The sequence below is a fragment of the Theobroma cacao genome, chromosome 4 (genome assembly GCF_000208745.1).
Source record: "Theobroma cacao cultivar B97-61/B2 chromosome 4, Criollo_cocoa_genome_V2, whole genome shotgun sequence".
NCBI classification, from domain to species: domain Eukaryota; kingdom Viridiplantae; phylum Streptophyta; class Magnoliopsida; order Malvales; family Malvaceae; genus Theobroma; species Theobroma cacao.
The window spans coordinates 3330242-3351252 of NC_030853.1; the positions used below are offsets into that span (position 1 = coordinate 3330242).

Here is a 21011-nt window from a genome sequence, read left to right on the forward strand (position 1 = left end):
AAGGCATGGAATGTTCACAAATTGACGAGCCTAATCCTCAATGTAGGCAATTGGCAATCAGGCATGAGCGTGAAGCAGAGCCATTGACTGGTTGGTGCCACTGCCACTGAACTTGATAGGTAGTTAGCACTTGGTAGTAGAGTACTATAACCAACTACATTACATTACACCAAGTATTGGCTGAAAAGGTTGGAAGACTCGGTTAACTTTGATTAATTCGGTCAAAAAAATACAATTAATCGATTTAATTGATTTTATTTTACGTTTCAATCGAAATGATCAAATTTGTATGATCAATGGAATTAATATAAAGTAGAGGGTCTCAGGGTTGGTTGGACTACCAGCCAAAGGGTGTTTTAGCAGCGAAGCACTGAGAACGTGCCAACGCATGGTTGGCCCTTTTCTCACCATAAAATACACTGTATGCTACAGAAACAGAGGACGGTCTGGAAAGCTAAAACTGGAACAGAAAACCGTATCACCCTGATTCTGTAGGGCATCGAATTTGCATCCGCATGGCATTGGGCATTAGGCATTAGGCGTTAGGCATTGGGTTACTTCGAAAACTGTCTGATTTTCAGCTCTTTATTAGTTAGGGAAAAGAGTGGATATTTTTTAGTCTCTGTTTTGTTACCTCTGGGAAGTGGAATTCCAAAGGAAAGGCCAAACATGAGCTTTCAAGACGTTTCAAGTGGTGGTCGACACTCCTCATCTTCATCATCCATGGAGTCTAAGAGCCCCTCACAAGCGGTGGCAGCCGGTATCTTCCAGATCAACACTGCCGTTGCTGCTTTCCGTCGCCTCGTGGATGCCATCGGCACCGCCAAGGACACTCCTGATCACCGCCAAAAACTGTCTCTTACTTTTTCTCATCTTTATATATACTGACAGTAACAGATTAAAGATGCATCCTTCTTCTTTTCCATCAAAATGAATTCTCACAAAGTTGCAAATGGAAAAACTGATTGGCAGGCACAATACCAGGCAAAGGATTCTGCAATTAGTGAAGGAAACTTCCGCTAAGCTCAAGGCTTTGAGTGAATCCGATCATGACCCTACTGTCAATGTATCTTTCCTTTCTCACTAAACTTGTTTCTTTTCCCAAGTAAAGTACCCTTTTACAAGTTCAATTCATTTCAGATTTTAGTTCGAGTTAATAGTAAAGACTCATAAAAATAAAAAATAAAAAAATCTCACCTTCAGCCAAGTAAGAAGATAGAAGATGCAAAGCTGGCTAGAGTCTTTCAGACCACACTGCAAGAATTTCAGAAAGTTCAGCAGCTGGCCTCTGAACGCGAGTCTACTTATTCTCCTGCTGCTCCTCCACCCTCCTTGCCTACAAGGTATCACTGTTTCCCATTTGGCATCGTTTTGTTCCTTTTGTGTGTGTGTGTGTGTGTGTGTGTGGCCTTTTATATATAGGATGTTTTCTTCTTTGGATGCAGCTCTGGCTCTGATGATTCTTGGGCACCTACTCTGCCTCAAGAGAAACAACCTTTTCTTATGGAACAGAGGAGGTGAGTTCATCCTTTCCCCTCTTTGTCACTTTTCTTCTACATCACCTGTCATGGATAGAATAGCTTCAGTTGCATCCCTGAATGCACTTGATATAACCTTAAGGTATCAATTTGGCTCTCTCTTTTCTTAATAATCCATTGTTCTTGAACATTTTTTACTCCTATATACTTACCTGTCTTTTGGGTGAAAGAGGTTTGTTAGAATTTCACCAATTTTTTCAACTACATTTTCCCATCTTTTGTTGTCCCTGTTGCGAAGCGGTGCAAAAGCTTTTTTTTTTAAGATGATCCTGTTGCCTCTTTGAAAACGTGCAGACAAGAGGTAATTTTGCTGGATAATGAAATTGCCTTCAATGAAGCCATGATTGAGGAAAGGGAACAAGGTATCAAAGAAGTAGAGGAGCAAATAGGACAAGTAAATGAAATATTCAAGGACCTTGCTGTTCTTGTCCATGAGCAGGGTGTGATCATTGGTAAGATGCCAAGTACCCCTGAGATAGATTAAATTCATATATGCATCTTGATTTGCATGCCAAAATATAGCTACCTGCTTACTATTTTCTTATTTAATTATCTGATAATTTGTTTCATCACAATAGATGACATTTCATCAAACATTGGTTCTTCCTCTGCTGCAACAACCCAGGCTACAGTTCAACTAGTTAAGGCTTCCAAAAGTGTGAAATCCCAAACCTCATGGGTATGCAGTAAACTGTTGACTTCTAGAATGTATTGGACATGAAATGTGATATTCATAGTTCAAAATTTGCTGAGGAAATACAGTGTGCGAAGCTTGTTTCATCTTTCAGATCCATTCACTGTATGCTTGCTTTGATGGTAGAATATGAACTGCAAATAAACTTGAATTACTAGTAAAGGGGAAGAGGATAAATAGCACAGGTACTAATATCATATGAAAACATGCATAGCATGTCTGCGGTGCACGAATTACTTATGTTGAAGACTTCAAATTATGCATGTAAGAGTTTGGTCAATAGTTATAAGACATGCAGATAGAAGAGGAAGGCAGAAAGCATAAGTGAGAAATTGGAGGTATTTATTAGTTGGCATTTTCCTCAATGGTCTAGTATAGTTGAGAAAACAATGAACCTAATGTGATTCCATATATTTGGATGGACGTGATAGGATCCTAGGTTTGAAGTGCAGCTGGTCTATATATCCACAAATGAATGAGCTTGAATTTAAGGAAAATAGTGCTGACTAGTTCATATAGAAAAACCCTGCTGTTGTTTAACATGCAATAGTAGATAAACCCATAACTTTCTTTTTTGTGCCACAGATGAACCCATAGCTTTATTCCCTGGTGTGCAAAGTTCTTTCTAGAACTCTATATTTGCTTGCATCTATAGGTAGTGGACTGGCATATTCGTCCTAATGAAAGCCTTCCAAGACAAATGAGTATCAACAGTTTTATTCTGGAGGTAGCACATTGGTGAAAACTCCCATGCACAATGCCCTATAGCAAGGAATCATATGCTCCGTTATAGATAAAGCTCTCAAAGAAGCAAAAATGCAAGTTTTAAATATCATTATGGGTCGTTTTAAATCTGTTTGAAATATTTATGTTATGAATATCGTATATTATCACCATCATGTTTTGCAAGTGTTACATGATCTAATAACCATTCCCCCCCCTCTTTTTATTTTTATAGCTTTTGTAACTCATCTTGATGTCTTCTTTCTTATTGTGGCTTGGCAGTGTTGGTGGGTGCTGGTAGTTTTTGTGTTGGTGCTGGTAATCTTTCTCCTTGTTCTTATCATTTAGTGTCCAAGTGCTTTACGAAGTAATGGCCTGCAGTACAGGACGTATTTATTCTGTTTTCCCTTGGTTGATGTAAATTTCAGGGTCCATTTTTTCTTTCTTCTGTTTGGTTCAGTTTTGTGCTCAAGTTGAGCGATTGAGATTAATATTTGTGGTTTTGATTGATATCTGAAATGTTGAGGACTATGATAAGAATACATGGAAGCAAACTCTGATTCAAAAGTTTTCTTGATACATCTACCCATGAGGAATTACCAAAACATATGACAGCTTCACACATTACAGAATAAAAGATAGTCAATCAAATACTTAATAGATAGGAAATCGGGGTTGGTTTGAAAATAAATGAATTGGTTGTTGTGGAATATTATTGTCCTCAGACTTGAAACAAATTAAAGTAACAAAACAAAGGTTCTGCCCCATGTTCACCGGTAAGGAAGACAACATAGCTGGCAGGCTAACTGTTGTAGTGAAACAGGGCAACAGGGCATACCCAATGAGAAGCGTAATGAGCTTGCAAAAAAGATCCAAGTAGCTTGCCTCTTTCCCATGTAGGATCTCCATCCTCTTTTTCGGTAACTTGAGCAATCTGTCTTAACGAATTGCCTTTGAGTCGACAGGATTGGAACTCTACAGGTTATGTTATGATCAAAACTCTCTCCAACTAGTATAACTTGTGATGGAATTGCCTTTGACAGATGTTAAAAAAGAAATTGAACATGGTGTGGATACCAGAAGTTAAAAAAGAAATCACTTTTGACGGATGTTCGAATTCCAAAACAGTGGGCATCTTACTTGCGGAGTAGCAAGCCCAATTCAGAAAAACTGGGCGGAAAATGATATAAACAGATGAAGATCAAGCCCAATTTCCATCTGCGGGCTTCAGTTGTATTAACACAGTGGAAAAGCAAACATGGGAGAAAAGAGAAGTACTACTGCTTTGGTCAACCTCCGAAAATCATCAAACCCACCACTCCCGACCCCCTTATGCCCTTTGGCTTGATTTCGTTTCTTCCAGTGCAGAGAGGAGAAGAAGTGTCTCCTTTTGATTGTTGCGTACTGGCGGGACGAGTGTACACAGAGAAGAGAAGAGGAGAGGAGAGAAATGGCAGGCTTGATGTACCAGCTATTCGAGTCATCCACGCTTCTCACTCTGGGTCTCTACCACCTCATCTGCACCACCCGAAACTTCCTCAAATCCCCACAGTCCTACTCCGCCAAGCCCTTCCACCCTTTTTCTTTCTCTTCCAATCTCCGCCTTAAATACCTTCCTCTCTACCTTCTCATTGTCTGCCTTTTCATTGCCTTTCTGCACCAATCCTTCATCTCCTCCGACCCTGACCCTCTCCTCAAGGGCCGCACACCTGTCCACCGCTTCACCACCCTTCACTCCGCCGCTGTCTTGTTTCTCTTCTTCATCCTTTCCGTTTCCCTTCTCCTCTCGGAATCCACTTCCCTCCTTCCTCTCCCATCGGATCTCTTCTTCGCCTTTGCCTCCGCTCTCTTCTTCCTCCAGTACTCTGTCTCCACTGCCGCTGCATCCGTCCAGACATCTGATCTCCAAGCCAAATGCGATTCCTTGTCGGCCCGCGTCTCCTCTTTGGCTTCCTTGATGTGTCTGATTCTGGCTTGCCACCCAAAGCTCTTTATAGCAGAGGTTGGTTTGGGGGCGGCGCTGTGCTTGCAGGGGCTGTGGGAGCTGCAGACAGGGCTTTCCCTATACGTAGAGGCGTTTATACCGGAAGGGTGCCATAAGCTGCTGGATGTTGTGAGCGGAGTGGAGGGGTCCACCAAGTGCGACCTGGACGAGTCCAGGCTGAGGGCTGTGGCCATTCTGGATCTGGTGTTCGTGGTTCATGCCATGTTTGTGGTCATCATTGTGATGCTCACTTACGCTCTTGTTGCTAAGACAGTTGGGATGAAGAGACTCGGCTCCTACGAGGCCTTGCCGACCAATGCTGCTGATTCTAATCACATTCAGATGAAGGCGTTGACTGGCACCCAAGCCTGATCCTTTTTCTTTTCTCTTCCTCTGCGCTCTACCCTTTTTTTTTTTATAATCTTTTTTTTCATTTTTACTCTTTTACTTAGATTCTTGGTGTTGTGACATTCATTTTGAGGATTATCCAGGATATCCAAGTTTTATCTTTTTTGGACACTATGTAACCTATTGCTACTTAACGAATTCTGTGTATACAAGCTGTTTCCCTTATTTGTCTACTTTATGAGCTTGATGGCAGATTATCTTCACTTCATTACTTGGTCTCTCTGTTGTTAAATTCTCCATTTAGTTGTGGTGGTATGGCAGATGCAGAAGCTCTATATCTGTTGGGCGGCGGTCATTGGGTCCAAAATGTTGAGTTGACTACTGTTTATGAGAAAGGTTTATTGGTTGAATGGAATTTAATCTGCCTAATTTGTCTGGCTTCGTAAAGAGCTAAAAGGATATTACTGAATGTAGGAAATACTTTCACTTTTTTTTGGTTTTGCATTCATTTTGTATTTTCTGATTTTCATTGAAGTGATAGAGTAACATTTGTGAGATTACAGTGTGAAACAGGGCATTTCTGGGTTAACAAGTGCGTAAAATGAATGGCCCTTATGATTTGTTCAGAAGTAAAGTTCTTTTACTGCTTAATCATCTGGTTTTTTTTCCCTTTTTTTAGGATTGAGAGGCTGGTGTTGCTTTCCTGAAACAATGGCAACAATGGCTGAAAGTGATTCTCTCTTTTTATGAGGACTATTTTGTGATTCATTATGTTAAACTCTTTGGGCTTCCTAGAATGTGGTAAGTGAAAAGTTGGATCTTTTGTGAGGTCGCCTATGCTTTAAACCTAACACCTGAAGAAAGACTGAGTTTTAATGGGAAAAGGAAAATAAATTGCGATGATGTATAGGTGGTGATAACAAGGGTCAATCTAGTATGAGATCTAAGCAGATAGAGAACAGGAAATAATTTGTTATTCTACATGAGATTTGGCAAATAGAGTTTGTGGCTGCTTATAGATTGCAGGGTTAGAAGAATTCTAGGACTGGTGGTCGATGTATCCAAAGTTGGGTATCATCTGTGGAAAAAGGTTTTGAATTGGTGAAATGCATTTGATTGGATGAAGAGTTTTAAGAATGGCTCAGCACATCAAATTTTAGCTTGGTTAGATTTGTAATTGTTCTGTATTGTTCTATCACATGTTCTCAGTGGTTTTTGCAGTTATGGTTGTGAATCTCACCAGGTGTATGTTTTTTCTTTTGCATTTTTTCCTCAATTTGGTTGAAATTATAATCACTGTTATGAATTTCAAGCATGTAATGGCAGATTGGTGATTATCTGTCTTTATATGGAGGTAATTTTCTTATCCGTGTTTATTCAAATCTTGAGAGATTTGGGACTGGTGACTTGGATAAATTACAGTACGTAAGCTATACCACTCTTGAGTACTGATTTTGTTAACTATGTTTTAGTTCAAGTATCTATCAGAAATTATTTCCTCTTGTCTGTTACTCATAGCTGTTTTTGCAGTACCAATCCAAGATCATTTGAGTGCATAAGACCTTGTGGTGCTAAAATACACCTGCAACATCAAAGTGCTTTGAAGTTTTTGGAAATAAAGACTGGAGACTTTTTTTTGCTGAAATTTCTGAGCAGGTACCACAGTGACATTGTTTAATTCTTAGATGTCAGACATTGCTTATAGTTTGTTAATTGCCGAGTTTAATCCTTGATTAAACAGGGTTTTTTCCTAGAATTTTGCATGTTTACTCTATCCATCTTAAGGAACCTTCCTAGATATGCATTTTAAGCAAGGCTTGTGGATTCATGAAAATTGCAGCAGTAACTCTCTTCCTATCGTGTATCAATGTCTGTCCCTGTTCCTCCAAATCAATTTTAATTCTTTGTTTCCCTTTGCTGTGACAAATTAATTTCACTGTTCTGCTGCAAGTTCATTGTTGGTAGAGATGAAGTAGCAATTCATGATTCTTGGTAGAGTAATCAGTTTCCAACAGTTCTGTTTCGGGGCATTCGACTATTAAACTGATTTTATAATTTCTTGTTGATTTTACCATCTCTTGTTGATTTTATCATCCTGCGTGTCAAGTAAACGGATCTTTGCATGCTTTCTGTGATTAGATTAAATGTGGAGAGTGGTGAGTTCTCTGGTTTTTTCCATCTAATGATGCAGGGTGAACAATGAATGAAAGTGAAGTTGGCGTAAGATTACACTGCTCATTGGCACATCAATCTGACTACAGCATTTTCTATGTTACTAACTCCTAAGATGGAAGGTTTTTCACTCCACACCTGTAAAGGAAAGGAACGAAAAAATATAAGAAGAGGAGGATCTTTCTTTGGTTTGATGTGCTTCCTTGGGGGAGAATACAATAACAATCTAAATCATAACAAGAAAGCTCCTTTTCAAGATAAGAAGATGATATCAAGGAGGGAGGCATGTCTATGATCATTTCTTTCAAGCAACACATCTTCTGTTGAACAGGGGAAAAGAAGAAAAAATAAAAAACAGGACTTGGATTTTGTGGGTGCGATGAAAACTATAAGGTAGGATATTTGGCATCAAGCAAAGAAAAGCTTCCTCAAGTTTTCACTAGTTTGTCGTGAAATACTGTGGAATTCACCTGGAAATTTCCAGGGAGGTAACTTTCCATGGCTTTTGGATTTATTTGAATCTTGCTTGCACCTATATAAACGCTCCCAGGGCATCACCAATCCTTCCCTCCTCTTCTGCTGCAACATCTCTTCTCCCCTGAGTCCCGACCATGGGAATTGAGAGGCAGAAATGAGTCGATGGAAGGGTTAAACAATGCTGTTGAGGAGTTGTTTTGGGAACCCGATTTCTTCCTTACTCTCTCCCTCATAGGCTTTTCTTTCTCGTCTGTTGTACAAGAGGTCAAATAGAAAATTTAGGAAAGGCTATGGCGAGAGAGTATGGATGAAGTTTGGTTCTCTTCTCCATTTTCATACTATTAACTATTAGGTTGGCTCACTTCTCTTCTGTAGTAGACTAGCAGCAAGAACTTTAAGTGACCCTGAATTCCATACCCGACTGTACTTTTTTTGCACTACTTTACTGTATAATGATGCTGTCCTTTGAATCTAATCCATTATTTTATTTATGGGCTAAAGAAGTTAGGGGGTCCATGCTCCTTGCTTCACGTCTCAGCCCATGGGAAGAAAAAAAGGGGGCGGCTTTCTTTTGCAACTGACTTGATTACTTCATTTTTATCCGCAGGTTCATAGTCTCTGTGGCACAAAAAAAACCCATCATTTGTGAGGATTGAGAAACCTTCCCTACAATGCCATTTTGCCAGCTTCCCAGCTTAGCAGACAGGGCATGTAAAAGAATAAAAAAACATGGACTAGAATCTTGGTGACAAGTTTTGTCAAATTTTGGACGGTAGCAAATCAAAGAGAATCCGTGGCTGTTCTCTGCTTTGCTTTCCCATATGTGCAGAACCTGATATTTATGATCAAGATTTGTGCAAGCAGTTTATGTTCATGTAAATCTATCAAGGCAGATGTTACTGAAGCTATTGCATAATTTGCCTCAATGATGGCCTCTCTGATCAACATGGCAATGCCAGATTTAATGTTGTCTAAATAAATGACTTTTGACATCAAACTTTCAAGACAATAAAGAATAATCCTATTTCCTATCTCAACACTCATTCTCAATCTTTGTCACAACGATATTATGATTGATACAATCATAAAAGACTCAGCAATTTTTCACATGTTTTCTTTGTAGAAATTCTTGAGGTTTGACAATGACCGTATGCATGAGAAAACCTGCTCCAAATCCACCTCTTGTTACCAGTGAAACCTTCTGCCGCAATTTGGTGAAATCCTCACTGCACATTGAATGACTACGGTCTGATAGGTCAATAATTTATGCCCATTATAACCTCTGCAAAACCGTTAAAATTGAGCACCAAATCAGCTGCATAATTTCATGTGTTGGCCAAATGATTGCATTATTTGTTTGGCCAGATGCAAGAGGGAAGGCAGGTTGTAGGCACAAGTTCAAATTGCTTTTATCCCAGTATGAGCACATTAGCCCTTGAGCCACTGCCTGAAGTAAGACTGCATCTTGTCTCGGTTAGTAGCATTCCCCACGTTAACGGTAGGGATTATCTTGTCAGGCCTCAAAAACTGTGAATGACAGACCACATCATTCAAGCAGAGATTTAGCATGATTTACACAAATTAGTAATATTTTCGTTTCAAGAACCAAACCTGAACAAATTCTCGCAGTTCAGTGAAACTAGAGTGCTCACTATATGGGACCCCTGCAAAAACAGTGAAGCATTTGTAACTGCCCTCATTGAAATAGTCAGCTCAATGTAACTTCGAATAGAAGGAAGCAGGGACCAAAGCTCAATATCTCAAATAATTCAATTACCATATCCTCATAGTTCATTGCAACAAGGACTACAAATGAAACTCATCATGCATTCGGGAAAGAAAAGTTTTTGAAATTATCTCACCATATATAGTGACATTGCCTCTGGAAATGGGTCTTATCAAATCAAGTTGGTTGCCTATGTTCTCTGAGTAAGTCCAACCTGTAAAATAAATAGAAATATTTTTAGAACTTTCTAACATGTGCACTCAAATGGCAAAAGAGCATTGATTCACCTGTTGGTCGAAATGCCAAAACTGCTGCATAATTCTTCCTGTAGGTCTTCAAGTAATCCTTTAGGGTCTTCAATGAAATTGAAAGGAAATACATGATAAGTAAGCAAAACAAAAATAGAAAAATATATATCGAAATAGGAAGATGGCTATATATAATCTGACCTCAATTCTTAGTGATGATATGGGCAGTACATGAAGAAGTGTATCCTTTCCATCTGAGCAGAGACTGCTCGAAAGCTCAGGCCAATCAAAGGACTGCAGAATCCTTCTCCTTGAGGTATTTGCAAATATTTTTACCTGAACCAATTTCAAAAGTTCAATGATTCAATAAAAACTGGTGACACCATAACTCATAAGAATTCTACATCCACTACATCTAGAAAGAAGAAGATAAACAAAAGGAATCTACATTAAAGATTGAAACAACATACCCCTAAAGACTTTGAAATAGCAAGATAAACACACTCTTTTCCAATGCTATATGCCCCAACAACAACAAGGGTTTTAGGTTGCATTTTGAGATAGTTGTTAGTGACCCTGACAACAAAATTTAATACATCTTCTTTGGAAGGGAACCTGAAAGACCAAATGTTTTGCAAATATATGACTAAATAAAAAAACAAAACAGAGAAGGTCTAGTTGAACGACTTTTGATTGAGAAATTTCTTACTTGTATCTTGGGTTGCAGTATGTGGTGTCCAGGTAAAGCAGGTTAACTCGGTGGTTGACAAGAAGGGGATACGTTTGCATCAGTTTACAAGACCTGAAGTCTCCAGTGTGCAAATAGCATTTTCCATCAGGAAGACGAAAGTGAATTAAAGCTGCACCAGGACAGTGGTTAGCTTCTAGCAATGTTACTTTGATTCCTTGGATAGAATGTTCCTTGTCTAATTCCAAAGGGTTGATAAACCTTTACATGGAAGGATCACGCAAAGAGTAAGCCAATGCAATGAAAAGGCATAAGCAGAATTCAAAGACCCAACTCCTACAAGCTTACTTACAATGGGTTCACAGAGAGACACAATGTGAGCAAGCCAGCAGTGAGAGGGGTGCAATAGATAGGGCCATGAGACCATCCCTTGGTGAGGCCGCCATAATGATCACAGTGGAAGTGCGTAAGGAAATAGGCAGAGCATCCTTGAACACAACCGTAGCGGAATGCATCCACAGTGAAGGGTGTTCCTGTATAACGCAACGCAAATGGTTTGGAATATCAAAAGAAACCCCCTTTTTTAAGTAAAAAAGTTGGAGTAACAGCAAATGATCCAAAAAGAACACATAATTTAAGAAGCAAATGCGGCCCCTGTATCTTGCAAGACTTGGGTTTTGACTCCATGACATGAGTAACTAAAATGTTCATATATGGTAAAGAAATGGGAGAAGAAGCAAAAGTTAACCTGGGATCTTTTTGTAGAAAGGGCAAACGCGGGGCCGATTGGAAATAATAGTGGAAGAGGGTTTTGGGTTTGGGATGTTGGTGCGATTGGGAGTGGGAAAAGAGGCATCTTGGAGGAGGCGAGGCTTCTTGAGCCCCCACATCTGGAACAGATTGGCCTGCTTCAGTTTTCTGCTCCTGCCTCTGTCGTTGTCCATGTCCTCTCTCCCCAAGCATGACCAATCGGTTCCACAACGATAGAAATCGGCAGCGAAACTTCCCTCTTCTACGTCCTGACGGCCTTGTTCAACCAACGGAAAACCATTCTCGTCCAGTAAAAGGTCAGACGATTCGTGATCGTAACCGTAATCGTCGTCAGAGCTATGATCTGCATGCATTGGCAATGGCATCGTCTTCGTCAAAGATACCCAGAGCTCTTTTCGCTTTACCTTTCCTCCCTCGTGGGCTCCTAGATAGAAGTGTTGGAAGGAGACCTTTCAAAAAATTGAAAGCCCCCGCCTCCTGGCTCCTCTTAAAGTTTTCAGAGGCTTGACATTTGAAATATTCTCGACCTCATGCAGGTACCACCCACATCTGATTGTAGCTCATAAACATGTCCTTTCGGTATTTGATAATGTTTTGATCTGATGTCGTGTACCCCAATCTTAGTCCTGGAGTTATTGTTGGTAGTTAAAAAAAAGTTATCAAGTAATTTTATATTTTATATTTAAGGTGCACTTTAAACGATTCAATTATAATTAAATATATTTTTAATAGATTCAAATCTTTATTTTTAAAAACTAAAGGTATAATATTTAAAAAAACTTTTAAATTATTTAAAAATTTTAAATAAATTTTTATTCTTTTATAATATGTTAACGAAGAAGTCTCAATAAATAATATATTAAGAAAATGGATGAATTGATATAGTAAAAATTTCTTAAAAATTTAACTATAAGAATCAAAACTTTTTCAATCAAAAATATTTTCTTGCATCAAAATCAAGTTTTCAATAATAAATCATTGAACATAAAAATAATATGTGAAAGTAAAATCCTAAATTAATTTCTAGTTATAAAAATAAAGAAAAAATATTTCCCCAAATGTGAAATAATTAATCAATATAAAACTATTTTTCTAAAACAAATAAAGGCAATGAATCATAATGTAGAAAATTAAAAAGAGATACAAAAAATTTACAGTAGTTCGACCTTTTCAACGCCTACATCCACTTCTTTGGTAACGAAAGAATTTTAATTCACTATTAAGGATACTTACTTTTTAACGAGATAAAGTGATAACCTTCACACAATCTATAAAGAGATTTTTGTTTTTTAATGGGATCAAGCGATAACCCTTCTAACAATTCTTTCATCAGATAAGCGATCTTTACACAATCCACAAAGAGATTTTTTCTTTTTAATGGAATCAAGCGATAACCTATAAATAACTTTTCAAGATTAAGCTAAAATTTTTTCAAGATGTGTGTACAAAGGAGAAATTGCAAAGATTTGCCTCACAAATGCTGAATGCTAAAGATTTTAGCTTAAGTGTAGTGAGAGAAGAAAAATCAGCTTGAATGAAACAAAGATTCAACTTTGTAAGCTTGGTGGAAAACGAAAAAGATGCTAAAGAGTAAAAATGAGCTTTTGGTAGTCTCTCTAGTGCTTTGGTTTACATCTTCTCTTACTTCAAAATAGCTCAAATGCGTCTATTTATGACAGAGGTAAAGTTTGGAGCCATTAGACACAAGTTTGAATTAAATCTGACCATTACTGAAGCTTGAGGGCTCCATAGTCAAGTATAACCTTCCTCTACTTGATCTTTTTCCCGAGAGCTTGTATTTTGCAAATCTATGCTACTATAGTCAATTATGCCTCCTCTATAGTCAATCATAGCTATGTAAAGTCAACATTTTTAAGCTTTTGACTCATCAGGATCGACTATGCTTGGTCTAGGGTCGACTATGTCTATTCAAACCTTGATTTTTTTTAGCTTTCTAGAGCATGGTCGACTATAAACACTTCAAGGTAGACTATGGCTTTATAATCTTCAAGTTTTGCACTTTTTCAACTTTTGAATTGACTTGAGCTTCCCTAGGATCAACTTTTGGCTTGTGTTTTTAAGTTTTCTTAACTTTTCGATGCTTCTTTCCAACTATTTCCTCCTTATCTTGTTCCTACATTCAAATAACATTTTAAGGCGTGTTTGCTCTTGCATTGCATTTTTAGCTGAATATGCATTGTTTGAACGCTTATAAGGCATTTTTTAATGAAGCATGGCTTTTCAAACAAATATGTAACCTTAGGGGATTAAAATTGTATTTAAGACAATTTCAAATGCTTGACATTAAGTTCAAGAAAATATATGATTTTTATTAAATCAAAACATTTAACTCAAGGCTAACATAACTGTGAGACCTCAACCCCTATAAGCTCATAATTAAGCATAGATGTAATAACACGGGCCAGGGGTAATTTCGTTATTTCTTATAAAAAGCTCCCAAAAGAAGGTTTTATGGTATTTTAAGGTCTAAATAGACATAATAAGATATATTGGGTGCCAAGGAGACAAGAGGAGGCAAGAGGAAATATTTAGAATAAAATAATATTTTTATTAATAAAATAATATTAAAATATTAATAATTTATTCAGTGTCAAAAATTTTCCATGAAGAAGGAGAATATGGTCAATCTAAGTGGGGGAGAAGAAGAATGAAAGAATTTTGGAGAAAAACGACGTTAATGGGGTCGCGTGTCTTTATTAAATAAAGATAGCGGAGACAAATAAATATTTTAAATATTATGGGGATATCGCGTTAGAGTACAAACTTCATACTTTGTTTGTACATGTGTAGAATAAGGTAATAGAAGGAAATTGGAGTTAAATGAGTGTTGGGAGGACTAAATTAAAATGGAAGGAAACAACAGGGGTAAAATGGTCATTTTGCACCTTGAGTCAAAATTTCAAGTTTTCGTAAACTCGAGTAGTTTAGACCATTTTGGACCTTGTCCCAGTGTCAAAAGAATAAAAAGATTGCACAAAGGATTAGAGAAGAACAAGTTAACTTGCTAAAAGGTATTTTAGTAATTTCAAAGGGAATTGGATAAGTTTGGCTATAAATATCTTCTTCTTCTAGCAGCTTCTTGAATTTCCAGCAGCTCATCTTCTTCTTCTCCTCCCATCTCACGTTAGTTTCTTCTCCATGGAAGCATGGTATGAAAACTTCCTAACTTTCTCTCTCTAGCTCTAATTTTCATGCTTTTGGTGCACCCTTTCATAAATCCTTATGCTCTTCCACTCTCTCTCTTTAAAACCCTTGAAAAATCTTGTTTCCAAACTTTCTCACACTAGCTAGGTGTTTTGAGAGAGAAAGAAAGAAAAAGCCCTATAATAGCTTGGGAACTGTTGGAAAGAAATTTAAAGTTACTAAACTATCAAGGTGAGTAGTAAATTAGCATTAGGTTTTAAGTGTTGATAATGTTTAGTAATTGAATTGTGGGTTTATTGTTGAGATTGTGTATTGACTCTATTGTGACTAGGATAGTGGGAATAGATAGCCATTTAGAATGGCAATTGAAAGCTAGCCAAGGGGTAGCTTTTAGGGTTTATAAGTATGAATTGATATTATGGTGATGTTAATTTGATGGTAGGTTCCAACGAAGCCCCATTATCCCAATTGGACCATTAGGGAGGTTAGAGTTGGCTAAAGGCTCAACTACTACCGGTGAGTGAACTGCATCTCAAAACTTGTTTTGAGAATGTGAATGAAATTGCACAAAGCATTTGAATGATTTTATACAACTTTATCTTAAAACAAGTGCCTTGGGAACAAGCTTTTACTAAATGGTTTTATGTTGTGATATGTGATTGTTATTGATTCATGCACCATTTCATTATGATGATATATATATACATATATATATATATATATATATATATGTTGTGCATGATAGTTGATATTGTGTATGATGACTATAACCGTGTGTGTGCACGATGTAGGGGGATGCACATGCTAGTGATGATGGTGGTGTGGGAGATGGATGATGATAGTGCCCGTGTGCACGATGTGGGGGGATGTACACGATGGCACTGATTGTGCACCATGTGGGGGGATGTATATGATGGCGCCGACTATGTGCACGATGTGGGGGGATGTACATGAGCCGGGTGTGATTATGCTGATATTGGTGTTATCTATGCATTTATATATATACATCTATGTTTATGAAATCAAAGTTCATGAGTATGGTATATGGTTTTGCATATGTGAATCTTGCATGTTGAACATTGAAAGTTACTAAGTATTGTCAAATTGGTGTTCATTGCAACAAGGAATTTGGCTGCAGCAAAATGGATTCTCGCTGTCGCCAGAAATTTTCGATGGTGGTACAGTACTATTATTTTGACAATGATTTTGACCACCTTTCGATTAGGACTGGGCAAAGTGGTAAACAGTAAAGTCGTAGCCCTACCTCTTAGCTTTCTAATGACCTAACAAACATGTCAATTGGACCCATGTAGTGGAAGATATGCTTGAAAAACCGAACCATATACAAACCGAGAATGCCTTTTTCTGTAGTGAGAAACGTGTTGTCACATTGCCACCTTGCTCGGGTTCTGATATAATTTCCTCCACTCCCTTATCTTCATGATTGAGCATGGGTCTTTGCAATACTAAGAATCCACTGATCAATGTCCAAAACAAGGGGGTTTGGGAAAGAAATTATACCAAATTGCATTGTTTTCAAAATAAGTGCATCATGATTTCCAAATTCTTCCTTATCAATTGCTTGTTCCCTTCCTTGCTCACTCACTGGGTTTATACTCATCATTTTCAACTTCATGTTTTCAGATTACGAGACAGTTGGTAACTAGGTCAAGGTGCCTTTGCAGACTCGACTATTGGTAAGTGTCTTGGCATTCAGTAGCTGTATATTCGTCGAGTTTTTTCGCTAGACATCGAGTCTCCTTTTGACATGTATAGACAATTTTGATGTTAATTATTAGAATACATACTGTAGACAATGTATGTATATTTTAAATGAGTAGTGCTAGTACGAGTTGGTAATGTCCATCACCATTTTGATCCAAAGTTATAAAATGTGACTTAGCAATATTTGATGGAGTAATGAGCAGGATAAATAGTAGGCTTGCTTGGGCTTAGTGGACTACGTCCATTGGGCCCATGCGCCGGTCATGGCCAAGAATTTGGGTTGTGACAATAACGTTTAATCAAATTCTTATATTTTTATTTTAAGTCAAATAAGTTTTTATGATTAATTGTTGTTAGTCAAAATACCACTTGTCATTATTTTTAATCATGTGGCATTGACAGATATGTTGACATGTCATAATAACGTGACATAATGATATGGTCATATAGCATATTCACCTTCCATGTCAACGTTGCATAGGAATAAAATGACAAATAATATTTTCACTTATGCCAATTAATTAGATTATTTGGTCTAAAATAAAAGCAAATAGGTTTGATTTAATGTAATAGAAAAATAATGACATATTTAAATTTTCTTCAATAGTTCAAGAGCTTTTTAAAGCATTTATTAATTATATATAGGAATAGCTTTTGACAAGCTTGGTACCAAAATCGTTTAATTTTGTGATAACTTAAATTTGATTGAAATCATTTCAAATTTTATTTTAATTGTCTATAATTCAATCAAGTAAGTATTTTTATTTTAAGTCAAATAGACTTTTATAACTAACAGTTGATTAAGTGTTATCAGTCAAAACATTATTTATCATTTTATGTTCACGTGACATTATATATAAAAGGTGAAAATTGACACGTGATCATGTCATCATGGTATGTCAACAGCACATAACATAAAATGAATGCTATATTTTGCTTAATGATAATTAGTCAACTATTAGTTCTAAGCAAAAGAACAAAAAAAATTATTAGTTATAAGGGTTTATTTGGTCTAAAGTAAAAGTATAAAGGTTTGATTGTACATAATAAAAAAATAAAAATTTAGTCGCATTTTCTTGAATAATTCAAAAACTTTTTTAAAGTCTTATGTCAAATTAAAAGGTAAAATACCTCAACTTTTAAAGTTTTAATCAAAATTCTAAGCGAGTCTATTAATTTTCGAAATGGACACTCCACAGCAAAAAAATATCTTTCGTTAGGAACATAGGTGTAGCCATTAGACCTAACAATTTTGAACACGACACGTTAACACGACACGAGAAAACAGGAGTTAAACAGGTTTTGGATTTAGTGTTAACGTGTTTCGTGTCTAATCGTGTCAGACATGTTAGGACACGAAAATTTTCGTGCCTTAACGTGTCTGACACGACAAACACGTTTAAAACACATTTAAACGCGTTTACTTAATTGTGTTATCGTGTTTAATCGTGTTATCGTGTTTAAACGTGTATACGTGACACATTTATTAACCTATTAAAAATTAATAATTAAAAACTATTTTAATCTTATATAAATAATTTTAAATAATTATTTTAATAAGTTTTTTTAATTTTATAAAGGGTATAATGTAATTATACATGCTCAATCCTAATTTTTAACTTTTAGTAAATATTTGATGTTATTATTATTTTTGTTTTATTATAATTATTTTTATAATTATAGATTTTAAATTTAAATAATAAAATTATATTTAATTGTAAATATTTTTATTTAATCGTATTAAACGTGTTAATCGTGTTAAACGTGTTATTAATCGTGTTGTGTCGTATATTAACACGTTTAATAAACGTGTTGATCGTGTCATGTTTTATTACATGTGTATTAAACATGTACATGTGCGTGTTTCAAATTTAAGATACGAATGTTAAACGTGTTGTGTTCGTGTTTAGTCTTAATGTGTTACGTGTTTAATCGTGTTTGACACGTTTACGACACGTTAACACGAATTGCCAGGTTTAGTAGCCATTAGTCAACTATTAGTGTTTCTATTAATTTGATAACGTGACAATATTAAAAAGATAATTTTACCCTTTATTAATTTTAAAAACTACTATTATATAATTTTTATTAATATTATAATTAATTTAAAAAAAATAAGGGAGCACTGATCGGTGCTCCCCTAGAGACATGTGCTCCTTAAGGGAAAGATACCACAACCCAAATTTTCAGGCCATGACCGACGCATGGGCCCAATGGGCATAGCCCACTAAGCCCAAGCAAGCCTATTTATGTGACTCCATTCATTGATTTCATCACTCATTTTTACAACCGTATTTCATAATTCTTATCAACAAGTATTTCAATACTTTTCCATCGAAACCATATGTTCACATTTATGAATCAAAATAATGTCATTCGTGCCATCTCGTAGTGGCAACATTAATCAACATAAACGTCTATTGCTTAAGATATATATATCTTAACAATTTACATCAAGGTACATATGTTCAACGAAAAGGACTCTAGATTTTCAGCGGAGTGACCATAGTAAAGGTGCAACTACTGAGATGCCATAGTACCTACCAAGAAAACGAGCATATGTGTGCGACTCAAACTAGGTTCCAACTGCCTCCAAATCTGAAAACATAAATTTTAAAAACATGAGTATAAAACTCAGTGAGTGAACTTAAGAAGGGAACAAGCAATCAATAGGAAAAATTTGGAAATCATGATGCACTTGTTTTGAAAACAATGCAATTTGGTTTAATTTCTTTCTTAAACCCCCTTGTTTTAGACACTGATCAGTGGACTCTTAGTATTGCAAAGACCCATGCTCAATCATGAAGATAAGGGAGTAAAGGAAATTATATCAGAACCCGAGCAAGGTAGCAATGTGACAGCACGTTTCTCGCTGCAGCAAAAAGCATTCTCAGTTTGCATACGGTTCAGTTTTTAAAGCATATCTTCCACTACATGGATCCAATTGACATGCTTGTTGGGTCATTGAAAGCTAAGAGGTAGGGCTACGACTTTAATCTTTACCACTTTACTCAGTTCTGATAGAAAGGTAGTCAAAATTGTTGTCAAAGTGACAGCACTGCACCACCATCGAGAGTTTCTAGCGGCATCGAGAATCCATTTCACTACAGCCAAATTCTTTGTTGCAATGAACACCAATTTGACAATACTTAGCAACTTTCAAAGTTCAACATGCAAGATTCACATATGCAAAACCATATACCATACTCATGAACTTTGATTTCATAAACATAGATGTATGTATATAAATGCATAGATAACACCAACATCAGCATAATCACACCCGACTCATGTACATTCCCCCACATCGTGCACATAGCCGGCGCCATCATGTGCATCCCCTCACATCGTGCATAATCAGTGCCATCGTGTATGTCATAACCTAAATTTTCAGGCCATGACCGATGCATGGGCCCAATGGGCATAGCCCACTAAGCCCAAGTAAGCCTATTTATGTGACTCCATTCATCGATTTCATCACTCGTTCTTACAATCGTATTTCATAATTCTTATCAACAAGTATTTCAATACTTTTCCATCGAAACCATATGTTCACATTTATGATTCAAAATAATGTCATTCGTGCCATCTCATAGTGGCAACATTAATCAACATAAACGTCTATTGCTTAAGATATGTATATCTTAACAATTTACATCAAGATACATATGTTCAACGAAAAGGACTCTAGACTTCCAGTGGAGTGACCATAGTGAAGGTGCAGCTATTGAGATGCCATAAAACCTACCAAGAAGACGAGCATATGTGTGCGACTCAAACTAGGTTCCAATTGCCTCCAAATCTGAAAACATAAATTTTAAAAATGTGAGTATAAAACTCAGTGAGTGAACATAAGAAGGGAACAAGCAATCAATAGGAAGAATTTGGAAATCATGATGCACTTGTTTTGAAAACAATGCAATTTGGTTTAATTTCTTTCTTAAACCCCCTTGTTTTGGACATTGATCAGTGGACTCTTAGTATTGCAAAGACCCATGCTCAATCATGAAGATAAGGGAGTGGAGGAAATTATATCAGAACCCGAGCAAGGTAGCAACATGACAGCACGTTTCTCACTGCAGAAAAAGGCATTCTCGGTTTGCATATGGTTCGGATTTTCAAGCATATCTTCCACTACATGCGTCCAATTGACATGGTTGTTGAGTCATTAGAAAGCTAAGAGGCAGGGCTACGACTTTAGTGTTTACCACTTTGCCCAGTTCTGATCGAAAGGTGGTCAAAATCGCTGTTAAAGTGACAGCACTGCACCACTACCGAGAGTTTTTGGCGGTAGTGAGAATCCATTTCGCTACAGCCAAATTCTTTGTTGCAATGAACACCTATTTGACAATACTTAGCAACTTTCAATGTTCAACATGCAAGATTCACATATGCAAAGCCATATACCATACTCATGAACTTTGATTTCATAAACATAGATGTATATATATAAATGCATAGATAACACCAATATCAGCATAACCACACTCGGCTCATGTACATCCCCCCACATCGTGCACATAGTCGGCGCCATCATATACATCCCCCCACATGGTGCACAATCAGTGCCATCGTGTACATCCCCCCACATCGTGCACACGGGCACTATCATCATCCATCTCCCACACCACCATCATCACTAGCATGTGCATCCCCCTACATCGTGCACACACACGGTTATAGTCATCATACACAATATCAACTATCATGCACAACATATATATATATATATATATATCATCATAATGAAAT

At 36.9% G+C, this 21011-nt stretch overlaps 3 protein-coding genes and 2 long non-coding RNA genes across 8 annotated transcripts in view; 3 read left to right on the top strand and 2 right to left on the bottom strand.

Annotated features, from left to right (window-relative positions):
- On the top strand, positions 276 to 3525 carry LOC108661760 (syntaxin-22-like). The gene is made up of 7 exons (XM_018119655.1): positions 276 to 854; positions 973 to 1066; positions 1204 to 1343; positions 1446 to 1517; positions 1833 to 1990; positions 2117 to 2217; positions 3238 to 3525. The coding sequence occupies exons 1-7, from the start codon at positions 670 to 672 to the stop codon at positions 3301 to 3303; spliced, it is 816 nt and encodes a 271-aa protein (XP_017975144.1). The 5' UTR covers positions 276 to 669; the 3' UTR covers positions 3304 to 3525.
- Positions 3604 to 5520, top strand: LOC18601162. The gene has a single exon (XM_007032007.2). It carries the CDS (start codon positions 4406 to 4408, stop codon positions 5309 to 5311), a length of 906 nt encoding a protein of 301 aa, XP_007032069.1. The 5' UTR covers positions 3604 to 4405; the 3' UTR covers positions 5312 to 5520.
- On the bottom strand, positions 7605 to 11916 carry LOC18601164 (DNA cross-link repair protein SNM1). 2 transcript variants are annotated; one of them, XM_007032010.2, is made up of 9 exons: positions 11347 to 11916; positions 10951 to 11131; positions 10620 to 10859; positions 10381 to 10525; positions 10112 to 10246; positions 9950 to 10016; positions 9799 to 9876; positions 9548 to 9600; positions 7605 to 9218 (listed from the first exon to the last, which is right to left on the bottom strand). In XM_007032010.2, exons 1-9 carry the CDS (start codon positions 11732 to 11734, stop codon positions 9210 to 9212), a joined length of 1296 nt encoding a protein of 431 aa, XP_007032072.1. In that variant the 5' UTR covers positions 11735 to 11916; the 3' UTR covers positions 7605 to 9209. The 2 variants fall into 2 exon arrangements, with proteins under 2 accessions (XP_007032072.1, XP_007032071.1); XM_007032009.2 differs by having other exon boundaries at positions 7605 to 9463.
- Positions 14503 to 16539, top strand: LOC108661765. 2 transcript variants are annotated; one of them, XR_001927555.1, is made up of 4 exons: positions 14503 to 14539; positions 14678 to 14765; positions 14977 to 15050; positions 16179 to 16539. It is a non-coding gene; the product is annotated as an uncharacterized LOC108661765 (long non-coding RNA). The 2 variants fall into 2 exon arrangements; XR_001927554.1 differs by lacking the exon at positions 14503 to 14539 and having other exon boundaries at positions 14634 to 14765.
- LOC108661771 overlaps positions 19657 to 21011 on the bottom strand; it is a 2103-nt gene continuing 748 nt past the window's right edge. For both annotated transcript variants that reach the window (XR_001927565.1, XR_001927564.1), the window contains exon 3: positions 19657 to 20061. This is a non-coding gene — a long non-coding RNA (uncharacterized LOC108661771). The remainder of the gene's footprint in view (positions 20062 to 21011) is intronic.

Bases quoted from the DNA above. Each gene is read 5' to 3' on its own strand.
- LOC108661760 (XM_018119655.1), top strand. From the start codon at position 670: ATGAGCTTTCAAGACGTTTCAAGTGGTGGTCGACACTCCTCATCTTCA. The intron at 1,344-1,445 runs GTATCACTGTTT...CTTTGGATGCAG, and splicing joins CCACCCTCCTTGCCTACAAG to CTCTGGCTCTGATGATTCTT. The intron at 2,218-3,237 runs GTATGCAGTAAA...GTGGCTTGGCAG, and splicing joins TGAAATCCCAAACCTCATGG to TGTTGGTGGGTGCTGGTAGT.
- LOC18601162 (XM_007032007.2), top strand. From the start codon at position 4,406: ATGGCAGGCTTGATGTACCAGCTATTCGAGTCATCCACGCTTCTCACT.
- LOC18601164 (XM_007032009.2), bottom strand. From the start codon at position 11,734: ATGCCATTGCCAATGCATGCAGATCATAGCTCTGACGACGATTACGGT. The intron at 10,247-10,380 runs GTATGTTGTTTC...AAATTGGTTCAG, and splicing joins CTATTTCAAAGTCTTTAGGG to GTAAAAATATTTGCAAATAC. The intron at 9,877-9,949 runs GTGAATCAATGC...TTTATTTTACAG, and splicing joins TTTGGCATTTCGACCAACAG to GTTGGACTTACTCAGAGAAC.